Source organism: Pelmatolapia mariae, linkage group LG16_19, assembly GCF_036321145.2.
Source record: "Pelmatolapia mariae isolate MD_Pm_ZW linkage group LG16_19, Pm_UMD_F_2, whole genome shotgun sequence".
Taxonomy (NCBI): domain Eukaryota; kingdom Metazoa; phylum Chordata; class Actinopteri; order Cichliformes; family Cichlidae; genus Pelmatolapia; species Pelmatolapia mariae.
In genome coordinates this window covers 26,555,736-26,573,033 of record NC_086241.1, presented here as the reverse complement: position 1 = coordinate 26,573,033, position 17,298 = coordinate 26,555,736, and the positions used below count along the sequence as shown (strand labels likewise).

At 40.8% G+C, this 17,298-nt stretch overlaps 1 protein-coding gene across 2 annotated transcripts in view; it reads left to right on the top strand.

The window, feature by feature from the left end:
- The first annotated feature begins 185 nt into the window (after nt 1-185).
- Nucleotides 186-17,298, top strand: part of adcy5 (adenylate cyclase 5) — a 93,338-nt gene continuing 76,225 nt past the window's right edge. For both annotated transcript variants that reach the window (XM_063497019.1, XM_063497018.1), the window contains exon 1: nt 186-2,192. In XM_063497019.1, the coding sequence (XP_063353089.1) occupies nt 1,257-2,192 (936 nt within the window). In that variant the 5' untranslated portion in view covers nt 186-1,256. The remainder of the gene's footprint in view (nt 2,193-17,298) is intronic.

The following is a 17,298-nucleotide window of genomic DNA, read 5'->3' as shown; positions in this document are numbered from 1 at the left end:
GCAGAATCTGATTTGGATTGACCGAGCTGTCATCCAATGAAAGCGCGTCAAAGCGTGACTCACCCCTTTTCTTTTCCAATGGAAGCGGGCCGGAGAGGCGGATCAAAGGAAGCAAACTTGGTTGAATGACCATTAAAGCAGCAATCAGCGGTAAATATGTTATGATGCCACGCTCCAAACGCACACCGAGCGGATTGTCCGAGGCGCCGGGAGCGCACTTTTGCACCGGTTAGTCACTTTGCGAAATGGCCGTGCGCAGGAGGAGTGTCGCTGCAAACCAAGTCGGGGGGTGGGGGGGTCGCTCTTCAGGGATTTGAACAGTGATGGGCAGCTGTTGGACATTGATTTGGCGCAGCGGCTGACGGTGAATTGAACAGTGCGGTAACGCGGGTTTGTTTTTTTTAACCATGGACGGAGAAGCTGTCTTTTGTGGCTGTCAGATGAGGAGAAGGAGGAGGAGCGGCTGAGTTCTCCTCTCTGCTCAGTGCAAGTGTGAGAGAATCGTGATGCTGATTTTTGGCCAAACGTGAGGCTCCCCCGCCGCTGCCGAGCAGGCTTCAGTGTTCGCTCAGTACAGGTGCATCAGGATTTGAGTGGACGTGATCAGACCCGTCAACATGGCATTCACCTTCATATCGCATCCCACCTCCGTCTTTTCCGCCTGCAAACCGCTGACAAGGATACAGGAAACGTGTCTGCACATATAACGGATTCGAATTGGCCAATTGATGCTGCTGCTTGCACTATGATCTCTGGGGAACTATCCGAGTTGTGTAATGGTTTTATTCCATTTGCAGCGCGTGCCCTGCAACCTCCGTGGATGATGGCTAATTGGGCCCAATGATGTAGAGCCAAATCCACCTGGATCTAATGTTCCCTCCTCTCGTGGCTCCCTTGTGACTTTTTGCGCATGTTCAATTGTTTTTTTTAATTCCCAGAGCTTTTCACTACTCTCGGCTATTGCTTTTGGTGATTTCATTTTATTTCTAAAGGCTTTTAAGGACGACTGTTTGCTTCTGAAAGTGGCGATTAAACTGACTGCTAACTTTACATTTTACATTCAAAGCCCTCAGGCTGTCTGAAGCGTGATCAGCTATGGAAAGTTCAGCTAATAAAAGACATTTAATGCGCCTCATCCTTGGGACTAAATAGTTCCCTTCCCTCTTTTAAGTGGAACAAAACTTCATTTTCCCTCCCCTGTCTCGTATAGGCTATTTGTTTAGATAACATTCTGTCACTGCATCCACTTTTCCACTATGTCCAGATCAAACAGTGTCAGCCCACCCGGAATCGGTGCGCCCGGGTTGAGGGGAGGGACCGAGCACAGATCAGCTTGGGGAGAGTCTCAGTCTGTGGCCAACGGGTGCCCATACTCAGCAAGATCTCCGCGCAGAAAGCTCACCCGGACCAACAGCCGGTGGACGGAGGAGGATGATCTGGACCACCGGCCGCCCGGGCGAGCCTCCACGACCGTCAGCAGGGTCAGCTTCAGGTCCAGGTCGGCTTGGCAGGACCATGGAGAGGAGAGCCGAGACAACAACCGCGCGTCATCTAAACGTCCAGACGGCGAGGTGAGACCCAAGTCCGTGGAGCTGGGTCTGGAAGAGCGGAGAGCCAAGCCGAGGACCGACGAGGAAGAGGTCATGCCCGAAGTAAACTTTTCCTTCGTGGCGTGCTGCACCAGCGTCATGCACATTTTCAAATCCAAAAAATTCCAGTCGGAGAAGTTGGAGCGGCTCTACCAGCGCTACTTTTTCCGTCTCAACCAGAGCAGCTTGACTATGCTCATGGGCGTACTTGTGCTGGTGTACACGGTCATGTTGGGCTTTCACTGCTCCGGTGGGAGATCGGGACCGAGCGTAACGTACGTGGTGGTATTTTCTGTGGCCATCTTCCTCACGCTCGTGCTCATGGTAATCTGCAACAGGAACGGATTTCACCAGGACCACATGTGGGTCGTGTGCTATGTGGTCATCCTGATGGTGTTGGTGATCCAGGTGATCGGAGTACTGCTCGTACGGCCCAGAAGTGCCTCGGAGGGGATCTGGTGGACCGTGTTCTTCATCCATGTCATCTACACTCTGCTTCCCGTCAGGATGCGCGCTGCGGTCATCACTGGAGTTATTCTTTCCGCCATCCACGTGGCCATTTCTTGGATGTTAAACGAAACGGACAGCTTTCTGTGGAAACAGGTACGTCGAAGAATGCGCTCTGTTTTTAAACGTCTGCGCAGAGATGTGAAGCCACGCATTGCGCGCAATAACGCACATTACACATATTTGTTCAAAGCATCCCGGTGCTGAACGTTTCTCTCACGATCAAGTGAACAAAAGTGATAGAGAAGTAATAGAAATTGTAGGATAATAAGTGTCACACACACACAAACAGTGGTAGGCACAGTCTCTCTGATGGAAAATAGGGGGGGACCCTTTTCAAAGCCACTTAAATCACTTTCTGTGTGAGCGCTCAAGAACAGATTGTCCCAAAGTGTGTGATTCTTCATGTCAGATCTACCAAGACAATCAAAGATCAGAGAGGGTCTTTGAGTGTGGCCATTAAAAGGGTGTAAACACTTCTGCCTTCAGCTGTGATCTGATCTAGATTATCTGAAGCATCTGAGACCGCAAGTTTATTATGTTAACCAAAGTGACTGTGTGGGGGGCTTTGTGGTTAAATCAGAGTCAGGAAACTCCTAGATGCGAAAAAACAAACAAACAAAAAAGTGAAACGTGTTTACGTGAAATATTTTTCCTTTCTCTTTTTTGTGGTTTCTGGTTGTCTTTCCAACAATCAAGTCACCGAATGACTTAATTGACAAGTTGAGCTGGTGATTGGTTAGACAAACACTTCAGTCTGAGTGAAGCCACTGGTTGGCACGGAAACAGCAGCTGGCTTGTTGCTTTTCAGTGGTGCCAGCAACTGTGGGCTCAGCACAAGTATAGCTATACAGCCAGATTTTTCCTTTTGCAGTTAGAATTCTGTTTTCACTTGCCTCATAAAATCTCATTTGTTCAGCAAAACTAACAGTGCGCAAAGAGCCTGGTTTAATACCAAATACTATCAGAAAAAAGTCTGACACCTGGACGTATTTCACAGTTATGAATTAAAAGAAGTGAAATCGTGATCCTTTGTTACGATATCCACATTTATTGCATTTCATTGTTCTGTTTCATCATGGGACATGCCTGAATATTCCGTATTTTAGTCTTGCCATTTTACTTGATCACAGTGGATTTGCGAGGATGGAGTTAACGCCTGTTTATTGACTTATAGCATTCATATAACAGTCTGATAAACATCCTGTGCACAGGATGTTTATCAAACATTTGAACATGATATAATTAGTAAAATACTGAATGCGGGCCTAAAACACTTTTCTAACCGCAGAGCTGTTGCAGATTTAGGACTAATGAAGTTATAAAGAATTAATGTGCAGCTTAAACACCTGAAATCAAAGCTGTTTAACAGAAGGGAAGGAAAAAAGTGTTTGGGCTTAGCTTTGGAAAAACTGATTTCAGATTGTTTGTTTTACATTATCTGAGCTTGTAATAAGCTTACAGCTGATAGTTTCAGGGGATCTTGTTTTAATGTTCTGCTGAGCTTCCATGTTTCCCATAACATCCAAATTCCGCTGTTGGTATTATTATCCCACTTGGACAAATGTGGGATGGATGATATTTTATATATATATATATATATATATATATATATATATATATATATATATATATATATATATATATATATATATATATATATATATATATATATATTTTTTTTTTTTTTTTTTTTTTTTTTTTTTTTACAACGTCAGTATTGTGTTCAACACATTTGTCCAAGGCTGGTGGACTTTATCTGTAATAGATGCACTCGTGCAAATGAGTTTAATTTTCCACCATTATTTAAAGGTACACTTAATTGTGTTGACTACTAAGCTCTATTAACTCCTAACTGCTCTCTGTTACGTGTTTGCATGTTGCCTTTTTGTTGTTAACCCATTTACTTTTTTTTTTTCTTTACAAGGCTGTGTGCTGCTTAAACATTGTAGCTCATGTACAGTCAGCGCTCCTATAAAGATGTCAGAGTTTATATGGAGAAAGATGCCTATTTATAGCTTTTGCACTGAAGAACCTCTACAGGGATTCATCCTTAAATCCTGAACTACAGCAAATCTGTGGATTACTTTTTTAGAGGCCACTTTAATAGTTGGGGCATGTTCCATAATGAGGAAATCTTTATGTTATAGTATGCAATTCCATTTTAAACTATACTGTAATTCAAAGGATAACATTGATTGTATAAAGATGGATTGCTTAAATTGTATCATAAAAGGAGAATGCAGTTTTTAAAAAAATTAAATATGTGCTCACATGAAATTTGATGCCAGCAATATATTTCAAATAAGCTGTGATGGGACTGCAATAGACTGCAAAGTGTAATAGTAAGATAAGCGTGCAGTTTGTTTATTTTTTTTGGAGCCACATATGTACTGCCACCCAGATTTGAGCTTCCTTATTTCAGAAGGATGACAATAAACCACAATATGCAGCAGCATAGCTCCGTGAACTGAAAGTATTCGGTAGATATGAAACAAAATATACAACATTTTCAACGTATGCTGCGCAGGTGAAATCCTATCGATTTAAACAATGCATCTTTCAAACACCTTTTTTTGTTTTGTAGTTTTTATTGGATTTAAACCCAACATCACAACAGAACAGTGAGCAGCTGCTTAGAAAGCTGGAATAAAGAGAATACACGTCCTCTGGGGTAAGACAAAAATTAAGGAAGGCATTCGCTCCATCAGTGAAGAGTGCTGGATAGAATAGCAGATACTTCCTTCTCCAGTTATCGCTTTCACAAGATTTTTAGAAAATTTGACCTCTGATGCGTGACGTCGAGGTCCAAGTCAATGAGATTCAAACTCGTCCAACATTTTTAGTGCATACACCTATGATTTGAAAGCCCTATGTCACTTTGTTCTTGAGTTATTCCAATCACAAACTTGGGTGTCCATGCTGCCTGCCTGCCTGCCCGGCAGGGTGACAACGATACCGCATCAACCTTTTACGGCTATGGGGAAAAAAGTGAATGTTTTTGAAAGTATAACACAAGAAAGTCCAATGGGAGATGTTCTGTTGTTATTTTAATCCATGCTTATACTGGAGGGGCTTTACCAGAAACCCGCTGGAATAAAATATTTTTTCTGGCACAATATGTCAAGACATTAAATAGTTTTTCTGTGACATCCATCCTTGATATGCAGATTACACAGATCTAGGAGAAGAGACAAGGGGTCCATCTCCAGCTCACGTCTTCTTTTGTCCTCCACTTGTCCAGTTTCCTCAAAACCCTTAAGAACACACTACACACCATGAGATTTGCAACATTTTAAGCTAATTTTGCTTTGCTCTTTTATCTTGTTGGTGCAAAAATACTATTTTATGCATATCAAACTATGTTATCTTTGTCATTTTCCATAAAATTGATTATTTGCTAAGTTGGCTGTTATGTGTAGACACAAGACTGGTTCATCCCTTGAGTTTAATGCCTTTTTTATGCTTGAATGATTCATAAGTCAGTGTTAAGTGGATCAACAAATAGTCTTTCCTTTGGAAATGGTCAGGTGCAAGGACTGGACTGATAATGAGTGAATAAGTAGCCAATGTCAAAAAGAAGACCACTTTAAAAAATGACAAGAAAGTCTGGCTGCTTGGCAGTAAAACCTAAAGACACGAGGGGTGGCTCAAGAATTTTGCACTATATAGTCCTTTTTAATACTTGATGGATTGCCTTTAAACTGTTTCCAATTAATTATTTTGTTTAAATAGTTTCCTAATCAATGCATTCCTTCGTTATTTAACTTTGGCTTTTTGGGTAACAGGGTTTTATGTGGTAACAGTTTCCTGTGTCATCGTCCACAAAGACCACAATGAACTGGTCAGATGAATCTGGTTTATAATTTTCCTTTAAAGAACCAGTGCGTTACCTATGCCAGCTTAGGCTCCACCCAAACTGACGAGTGCCTCTTCAAAGGTTTGAGGCTGCTGTTATGACAGGATTACCAAGTAGGCACAGCACAGACTATGATTTGCTGCGTGTTTCATATATTTTTTGAGTTTGTTTGTAGCAAAGACAAAATTGGGGATGTTCCAGAAAACCCGTTTTCTCCTTTTCTCTACCAAACCTCTATCAAAAGAATCCGTTCTGTACAAATATGCACATAAATCGTCAGCTATAGTGTGCATTCACTATTAATAGAGCTTTATATGTTGTGTCTCCTTTAGGGATGGGTACCGGTTCTGACATAAACGGTAGTAACCAGACCGAAAAGCACATTTCGGTGCTTTATTTCGGTGCTTTTTTTCCCCTGAGATGTCATACACTTTTTCTAGCCAATCATTTTACCTTTGCAAGCGTAGTAGGCGGGCCCAGGTACGTACGTTCTTTTAGAGCAGAGCTACAGATTAAAATTGCCCAAGGCGAAGCGGTCAAATGTCTGGCTGTACTTCACAGCAAAATATGCAAACTCAGCAGCCTGCAACAAGTGCTTTAAGCTGGTACTGTGATACTGTGCAAAGGAGGTAACACCTCGAATCTGATGAAACACCTGGCGACGTATAGCATTTTGTTAAAAGCCGAGAAATGCACCGTATTTGATAGCTTGCTGCGAGACCTCACACCGAGCACATCTACTGCGGGTGTGGTGCCTGTTATCGGACCCGGAGTTAGCAACATCCCCCAAGAACCCGAAGAGGAGAGTCCTGGCCCCTAGCCCTGCCAGTGTAGCAGAAATGATGACGGATGATGATGGCAGCAGCAGCCGTTCTTCTCTGGGCGAGTAGCTTAATGTTGTTCGTGTGTAATTTACGTTGAGTAGGCTAACCACATTATTACATTAATGCATGTAAGGTGAACTAGCAAACACCGTCGTAGTTACATGCGGCTGTCTTCTTGTTTGATGGCAGGTATTCCCTTCACCCTGGCCAAAAAGGCTAAAATGACCAAAGAAAAAGAGGGAAACAGCTAAACATGAGAGGTTTTTGGACAAAGTTTGTGTTTTTTTTCCATTGTTTAAGCACTGCTTCCAGCCAAGAGTGATACCATATATGCCCTATAGCTGCAGAAAAGGCTAACATTGTTATCTTTTTACAAAAAAACGGCTAAACATGAGAGGTTTTTGGACAAAGTGTGTGTTCTCCATTCTTTAAGCACCGGTTCGAGCACCGGTTCGAGCACCGTTTAAGCACTGGCACCGTTTCAAAAGTACCGGTTTGGTACTGGTATCGGATAAAACCTAAACGATTCCCATCCCTAGTCTCCTTTTAGCATTGCAGTGACAACAGCGCCGCTTTCTTCACTGAGTTTGCAATGTTCAGTGGAAGCTTTTGATAAGTCTTGAAGCAGGTTCTTATTCAAGTGGTTAACAAACAAAATGCACACATCAGAGACGGTGGTGTGTCAGAAAGAAACCTGAAGCATCGAGACTCGGGAGTGATTGAGATTGCCACACCTGTTAGATTAGCCACGGATACTCTCCATCAGCCATGACTAAGCCCAAATGCAACGCAGCCACACCATTTGTGGGTCCAGGTGCAAATCCTGTTGACCAGGTTCTGAAATCTTGTGTAAAGCCTGAAATCAGAACAGCGGTGACTGATGTTGTCACGTCCATGGTTTTCAAATGACATTTTCAGCAATCTGGTGTCCATATACCCGTAAATTGTTCAGGAAAAAAAAAGAAGACAAATCCTGATAGAGGGTAGATAATGATCCATTTAGGAGGGTGATCCAGAAAAAAACGGAAAAGGAAATGTCCTGGACTGTATGTGGGCCATCAGTGGTTTATCCTAATTTGGAAGGAGAACATTTAGTTTGAGTACCACTTTAAAAATCCCCATGATCTCACATGAGCAGCCCTGTAAACTCCCTACCATGGCTATCGCAAACACCAGAAAGGATGAACTCTTCTAAGCCTTTTACTTCTTTTTGGAATCTAATTTTTGCTTACATGCAAAACTCAGACTGATTTATTAGGTTTTTTTGTGTGTCTGTGGCATGTGACCCCGCAAGTTTGTGTTTTCTCAAAAAGCCACATTGTCATTTGATGTGCTGATGTGAGTGTGTGGGAACGAGCTGCTGTATTTGCTGTTCTTTCCTTGCCATGCTGTTGTTTTTAGCAAATCTGTTCTCTCCTGTTTATATAGGAGCAAGCTCTCTGCTGAGTGGAACAAGTGCTGTGAGATCCTCAGATAATCGGGTTTCTGAGTCTTCTGGATTTCTTGCAGGCAGTTTTTAAAAAACAAAACAACAAAAAAAAAAACAGCGAGTCATTCTTGTAATCTTTTCTAATGCTCGATTTCATGTGTGGACATTGTGGTGCCAGAAAACCCACAAGTCTGCGCGGCCAGGGTGATGTTGATTTTTATCATCCATTCATTGTGAAGTGTGTATGTGTGGTATGGCTTGTTTGGTCGAGCGAACACAATGCTGTTCAAACTCTGGTGGTACTAGATAGCGGAGCTGGGTGGAATTGAAATGCGTTTGGCCAAATTAGATTATATGTGTGGATGTAGAAAAGCAGGGGGTGTGTAAATAGAGGTGCACAATATTTGCTTTATGACAATAAATACCAGAACAGAAATTAGCTGCCTGTCCAGTAAGTTATTCATCCCTTGGATAAGTTTCATCACTACTATCATGGTGGCAGCTGGTACTGTTATGTGTGTGTTCTGGTGAGAGCGGCCCTCCAGCTCACAGCGGATCTCCAAAGCAGAGCAAGAACTTCTGTCGCCAGATGTAGTCCAGGACATCATTGCCAGAGTCTATCCCAGTCTGGCATGGAAGACTGAATGACACTGAGCAGTCCTGCAACAGCAGTCTGAACAGCCTGCCTGTAGGGAAACACTAGAAGGGGAAAGACAGAAACGAGCTGGTTAGCAGTGACTAAACTTTTAAGATGAAAGCGAGGGGATTGCTCAATAGTAAAATGATGGTGTTGTTATCTCAGACAGCTGACAAAATGAAAATAAATTGCAAAACTTTCTTGAGCAGCCGTGACTACACTGTAAAAAGAAAAACTAACATTTGCTTAAAATCTCTGCAACAAGATTCAAGATTCTTTATTTGTCACGTGCATAGTTATACGAGTACAACACGCAGTGAAATGTGTCCTGATACGCTCCTCGACTGTGCAAAAAGAGAGAGAACATTATTATCTGGAAATTTACAGTTCGAAATCTGAGAATGTACATTGTGTAGTAGTGTGTTAACATGTCTTGGGCAGTAGTGAAGCCAGAAGGATCAGACTCCTCTTGAGCCTCTATGTTTTTGCTTGGATGGTGTGGAACCTTCTGCCTGATTGCAGAAGCTGGAACAGTTTATTGCTGGGATGTGACAGATCCTTCAATATCTGAACTGCTCTAGTCCAGCATCTCCTGGTGTAAATGTCCTGTAGGGAGGGGAGAGCAGCCCTGCAGCAGCGTTCTGCCGTACGGATCACTCTCTGAAGAGCTTTTTTATCCTTGACACAGCTGTTCCCATACCAGGATGTGATGTTCTGTGTGAGGATGCTCTCCACAGCACCTGTATAGAAAGTCCTGAGGATCCCTGGAGAAACCCTGAACTTGCTCAGTTGTCGGAGATGATACAGGCGCTGCCTTGCCTTTTTGGACTGGACATGCCAACAGTTTTGCACTCAAAAATATTAAATAGATTGGAAACCAGTCAAATCTCTTAAATATACTTTATTAGTCGAATAACTACAACTAAAACTAATTAAGTTGACGTGAATAATTAGTAGTAGTACCACATAAAATTGAGTGAATATAACAAAAAATTAGGAAATTAAGTGTAAGTGAAAACCACATAAAAATTGAGCAGATAATACTGAAATGCTTGGTAAAGGTAACTGACAGTGAGACTCATTTAATATAAAAATAAAGTTCCAACATGTCCTGCCATCAGACGCTGTTAAATATGACTGGGAATCTCAACTTGCATGTGCAATAAAACTGTTAGCTGTTTAAACTGGCTAATTGCCAATGAGCTTGTGAAAATGTACCTGTGTTATGACCAACATATGGCGTTCAAAGGAACTCAGTGCAAACTGAAGAAACAAGAACGTACAGAAAACAAGAAAATAATATATACACGGGAAAAATACAAAAAAACTTGCAGTAGCGTGACCGTGCCTAAAAATGTGTGTCACAAGTGTGAGCCGCATGTTCGGGGTGGCCGTAGCTCAGGTGGTAGAGCAGGTCGGCTACTAACCGGAAGGTTGGCGGTTGAATCCCAGGCTCCACCAGTCTGCATGGCAAATATCCTTGGGCAAGATACTAACCCCATGTTGCTCTCCGATGCATTCATCGGAGTGTGAATGTGTATGAATGTTAGACTATAAGCACTAAACAGTTTAGAAAAAGTGCTTGGGTGAATGGGTGTGATTGGATGAATGGATTCGTTGTATAAAGCGCTTTGAGTGCTCACATAGAGTAGAAAAGCACTATATAAGAAGCAGTCCATTTACCATGTTCGAAATGCAAAAAATAACAACAACAAAAAAAGGTTGGTCAGGCTAAGACTCGTTTTCTCTACCTTGTAACTTATGTGCTTAATACTTTGTTAATGTTGTGAGACAATTATCAAAATTTAGCATTCCTCAGGAACATTTTATCTGTGAAATTTTAAGTGTTATGGTTGTTGTATATGTTGATGTCGCGATGCTGAAAATAGAAAATATTTCCTCATTTGCTGATGTTTTGTACATTTTTGTTTTTTCTGCTGCGGCCACGTGACATTACCAGGATGGCAAAAGCTTCGGACTGAACTGGATTATGCATGTAGCTTGAAAAGTCAACAGTGATGCTTCATATCATTGAAGGTGACCTAACGGCAAACACCAGTGAAATAATAAGACATGGCAATAACGTTTAACTATAGATGTATCGTTTTGAAAAGGAAACATGCTGATCAGAGATTCTTACTGTTTTGAAATAGCTTTTGAATACAGAAAAACAATCATTTTAGTGTGAATTTGACTAAAAACTGTCTTGAAAGTAAAGCTCTTGTAGTGAAGTGCAAAAACTAAAAAGAAAAAAAAATCTTATCCCTTTCCCACTTGAAGGAAAAATGGCCAACCAGGACAGCAAACACAAAAATAATACGAGAGCTTAGATTATAAAACAAAATCAACAAAACAATAAAAAAGGCTCATGGTTTATTTTTTTTATCCCCCAGTAAGTTACACAATAACCATCATGACACAAGGACGAGCTCAGACCCTCCCTCAGGCTAATGACCTGCATGACAAACAACTTTCAGGTTAATGTTCATTTTTAGTACAATTACCTTTGCTTTATAAAAAATATACATTTTAGATTTTGTTGGTCCAAAGATGACTAAATAACTAAACCTTTTGATGAATATGCCCGTCCATTTAAGAAGTCCCATGCTTTAGGAGCAGTTTGGTGAAATGTTGCCATCTACAATGCAAAGAGGTGATTTTTCAGTTTCTGAACCTTTACTGAAAGGGATCCAGGATCCAACTCTAGGAATCATTTTTGATATACCTCAAAAGTATATGTGAGATTCTTGGGGTATTTTAGATCTGAAGCACAGGCTCGTCCCTGAAAGCAACAGGCTCTGCTGAGATCCCCGAGATTACTGAGCACAGTTCTGCCCTAAATAACCATCCCTACATCAGCAGGTTTGACTGTCCCGTCTCGGTTTTGCAACAGGTAAGTCTTCATCACCTCCTCAGCCAAAGCTTCTTGAACACAGACATCATCAGCATCCTCCTGTAGACATAACAAAGAACCTGAGTAAGCTTACTTTTATCCCAATATTTCAAGATTTGGACACAGAAAAAGTGTTTTTCACAAGAAATCTACTCGGGAACAAGTTCTCTGTTCTCTTATCTACTTCATAGCTTTAGTTTTTCAGATTTTACATTAAAATTGAAAATGGTCATTATTTAGAGCTGATATTTGTATCCAGAATCTAAAAAAATCAGCAGAAAACCAACATTAAATCTTTGCTTGATATCATTATGTTGTTCTTGCATAAAGCACTATAATATCTTGTTAACTTGATTTCAGAATTAACACATCAATCCTCATGAAGTACTTTGAGTATTTACCTTTATCTCCTCCGCTTGGTATAAGGACTGGACTTTCTTCGCTTAGCATCAGGCTACTCTCAGTATAAGTGTATTTTCTAAATGGCTTTAATTAGTATAAAAAAACAGTGCTAGGTGTTAGTGATGTGGGCCTTTTATATTAGATGACAATAAAAAATCTTGACATGCTGCCCATACTCATCATCCAAATGGTATGAAGCCACAGACTTGGCCCAAGCAGCGTCAGCCCAACTTACCTGTGACAGCTTATGTTTATGGCTTTCGCCCATACAAAAGAACATGTAACAACCTTTTCATTATTTTTTTCACTGATAGGTAAAAGTCCAGTTTCCTCCAACATACACAATGTGCCGCGACGCCAAAAGACAAAGCTGAGAAGTATAGATGCCAATCTCTTAAATGTTTTGACTTGGTTTCAAACAGCTTTATTTCTCTGAAATAAATGTAAATAAAATACCTTAATTTAACACAAAAGGATCTGTTACATTTTTAGACATCTATTTCAGTATATCAAACTCAACTAATCACTTAGGTGATATTCAGAGTTTTAATCAAGGTCATCTAACTTTTAATTATAGTGATATTTACTAAACCTCTGAATTACTTTTTAGAGTGTACATGCCTGCCCGAGGATAGCCTATGTGTGGGAGCGACAGCATGCATGTTCGGTTAAGTCATTGTTTCTGAAACTGCAGGGCTGGCCCGACTCGTGGGATGTGGAGCCACTGCAGGTGGAGGACCAGGGGCGAAAATGAAGTGAATGAATATAATTCTTTTAGGGAAATAAAGAAACAAGAGTTTGAATGTGATTTAAGTACATTTAAGTGTGGATTTTATATATTCATCCAGTAAGAGTCATTGTCTAAGGAAGAGGAAATGATGGGGCTCTTTCCATCAGTGTATTTCACACACTAGAACAACACAGAAAACACATAATTTAGATGTTTGCATAGCGGATTTGTACTGTTATACACAACACTCTTTGTGACGCTGCACCACAGCCTCCTAAGCTGTCATATCTGCGCGTACCTGACAGCATATATGCTGATACCAGCCTGTCTGTGATAGGCCAGACATCCGTTTCCAGAAAGCAGTCACTGGTGCTGATATCAGTGTTCTCAGTGTCAGCGTTTGTGGTAGCTCAGCAGGTAAACCTGCTCATCTACTAATTGGACCGTTGGTGGTTCAATCCCTGGCTACTCCAGTAATCATGCCAAAGTATCCTTGAACGAGAAGCTGAACCCTGAGTTGCTCCCAATGCAACCGTCACTAAGATATAGAACATAAAAAGTGTTTGTGTAGATGAATCAGCGATGTTGTATAAAGTGTTTGAGTAAAGAAATCATTGTACTTCATGTAAAGATGCAGCCGAGACTGAGTGTTGATTTTTGTTGTGCCACTCTTTGCTCTACATTATCAAAACTTGGCAGACAAGGTGGAATGAAATTGTCGTTCGCTATGCACTTGCCAGTAAATGCAGCCAGGAGCTGTCATCCTGCCACAAGAAATAGAGAGATAAATTTGATCATTTTTCTTTTTTTTAATAAACTTGCATTATTTTTTAGCCCCAGCTGATGCCACTTAAGACACTTTATCACTTCACATAGTTCCCTCTGGAGCCACAAAAGGTGTAAAAAACCCAAAAAACTTTGACGTGCACGATTGTTTCTGTTCCTTCTTACTCTCCTTTGTACATCATTTATGAGGAACACTGTTATTAGCCTGTGTTCACATACAATGTGTTGCTGGTTCCACTTACCTTGTACTCAACATTCTTAACATAAGTTGTGGGATTTCTCATGAGCTCCTGAGATACTTCCTGGGTTTGTTTACTGAGCTTTTTTCCCCCCTTAGAGTTTAAGGCTGCTGGAGTGAAAAGCACTCTTTCCATTCTCTGCTGCTCGCTCTCCAAGCGCACAGAGGAGGGCATGTAAGCAGACCAGTCCTATATTGGCAGAATTCCAGTGGCAACAGGGTTTCTGTCTATCTGATTGAATTGCCTGTTGCTCGTAATGTGTGGAAATTGAAAACAGATGTCCACATTGTCCTCCTTCCTTTACCTGCCTTGTTACATCCAACTCTCCTGGTCCTGACCTGTTTCCGAACAAGCTTTTAATTTCCCTCGTCCCCTGCGGACAGACTTTTATCTACTTTCCTTCCCCAGAACTAGCTGGAGCGATGAGATAGAAGTGGCCCCTGGGAAAACTTTCTAAATCAGAATCTAAACATCAGATTTCCCATCGCAAGGTTTACTGCCTTGTCCCCGTCCCCTGTGGCAGCATCCAAATCTATAGTTTCAGCTGCTTTATGATTTGTTGTATTTGAGAATGCGAGCACCCTGAGGCTGAGGAGAGCGACGGACGATGATGCCGTGTCAGTGATTGTATTTGAACCACACATGGATGTGGGGCGAGCCGCTACCTTGAATGAGTAGCTATCAGAGACTACTGCTGATGTATTCTCCCGAGAGTCCAGAAAAACTGTGCTCAATACTCCTGTAACTTAGCAACAGCTTCTATTTCACAAATATCCACCAACTTCTCTCAGTGCTTTCCTGGGAACGCTTGAGTATTTTGACCCGGCCTGCGCGTCATTTTGTCTGCTGGGTCATAATCTCAGTAGAAATCTTGAGAAATGGCCATAAACGTTTTAAAGACACAAATTTGGAATCAGGTGGACAAATACGGTGTGTATTTTTTCTTTTTTGTCATATTATGACTAAAGGCCAATGATGACGTGTGCGTTTTTCATTTCGTCGCTTTTCTGACAGTAGAATTTTTTTCTCTCAGCTTCTTTGTGAGGTTTTTGTAGGACTTCAGAATCATAAAAATCAACCTGGAGAAAATTCATCACAATGTAAAGGACCCCTCCCCCCTTTTCTTTCACATATCAAATTTATTTAAGTGGCTGCTGGAGCTCATCCCAGTATTCAGAGGTGAGGAGATGGTACAACCAGGACAGGTCACCAGTCTGTCTCAGGACTAGACAACACTCACACCTATTGACCATTTAGAATCGCCATTTAACCTAACTCCACTAACTGCACATGGGAGGAAGCTGTAGTATCCAGAGAGAACATGCAAAAGAATCCTTCTGATCATTATTGTCCTTATCAGCACAGTCTTATAAATTTGGCCATTCCCACAGCCCAGTTTAATGCCCCATGTATGACGCACAAAGTAAGGAGCTTGTGGTGATTGATGGACATATAACATGTTTTTAATGCAAGTCCAAGAATATTACAAACACTTCAAAGAAGGTTTCTCTAACAGCAGCTAACAACAGCACTTACTGACGTAAAATTTCAGGATGTATTCAACAGCTCACCTCAGTATCGTTGTCATCAGTCAGAAGTCAGCTTCACTGACTTGTCAGCTTGTATCAGACTCCTTTCACAAAGTTTTACACCCTCCTCGAGAATAAAGAAATATGGACAACACTCACCCGGCATTGACAGCTGAGATAAAGAGCAGACAAGAGAGTTTTTGAAGTGATTTAGGGTTAAAAAACGAAAATATTTAACTGATCTTATTTGTTTTTAATTCCTTATTTATTGCTAATTGTTGATATTATTCACATTTTTTTTATATAGTGTGTATAGTGCCTTTATGGAGTATAGTTTAAATTTAATGCTTTTGATCTCTCTTGGCTGACTAAAACATATTTGTCCTACAGCATTATGTTCCAGCTAATCAAGGCATTTTTCTTACTTGTGCTGAATGTCACTAGGCAAATTAGTCCAAAGCTTTAGCACTGGAGCTAACTATGGATGGAAACATAGACCAAAAGCTGGACTCAGCCGTGCCTCCACAGTCTAGGAGGACTAATAATGAAAAATTCCGCTTCCTTTAATGTCGCTATGTTGCTGTAATTACAGAAGCATCATTTGACACAGAAATATAAAACTGATTGATAGTTTCCTCCTTATTTACACTGTTGCGTTTCCACTGTGGTGAGCTGAGTGGAAATACTTGGGATCTTCATTGCTTCACTCTGCTCATTTGACATTCATTAGCTTTAATTAGTTTGTTTGCAATGTTGCAAATCAGACTCGGGGCAATAGTATTTTCAGGGGAAATTAAAAATAATTATGATATACTCTCGATCATGCAATTCTTTATAGGAAGGCAAGGTAATTACTCTGAGGGCTTGTGTTGTAATCATGTATTGATTCTTGCTGACCAGAGCATTTTTGTGATGATTGTTGTTGTTGTTCTCTTTTTTTGTTATGTGAGGAAACAGTTGTATAGATCTTCATCATTTTAAGCAAAAACAGGTCTTTTCCAGTCTGATGACTAAAGCGAATTACAGCTGTTGTCATCTGTTTTTCATTAGTTTGAGCACTGATAGCATCTTATGCATCTTTATTTGACCTCCACGTCAAGAACCAAGTTAGTTTATCCACATATCTGTTTCAGCCTGCTGCTTATTTTCAGTGTTAACTACCTGTGCTAAACAGACCCCATATTTATGTTTCATCACAGCTCTGGATATCCTCCTTAATCCTTCCAAAGCATAATCAGCCATAATCAGGTCTGTGGCAGCAGGAGTGTGCCACTGGGAATATAACAGTTCTCATGATATTAAGCTCAGAGTTGTAGGTTTGAATCTCATTAAACTTTATCAGTCTAAGCTTCGAATAAGTGGCTGTATAGCGTAGTGGTTTATGCATTTGCCTAGCAAGCACAAGTTCTCTGGTTTGATGCTGGGAGGAGGCATAAAGTCATTTATTCAGCAGCTTTTTTTAAGCATCAGATGCAAACCTAAAATATGCTTCAGATAAGCAAAATTACATTTAAAAATTGTGTTAAAGAACATTGTGGTGTTTTTAAAGCTGGAGTCAAGATTTGCACCAAGATTTGCCAAAAAAGCCTTTATTCTCAGTCTTAATTGCAAACATTTGAATGAAAGAGAAGCTAAAAAACCTTTTCACCTTGGCAGGGGAAGAAGGTTTACAGGTAATTATGCTTGACAGATAGTTAATCAGGAGGCGAGGTCTTGAACTAACGGTTATTATCAGTAAGACAACCTGAAAGTTCACGCAGTTACTGTGAAATGAAGCATTAACACAGGCAGACTGACTTTAGTCTAGTTAAAAATGAAGCTCCATCATTTTTTTGCTCAGCGCTTCTTTGTTTTAAGATACACTCTTTCTTTCT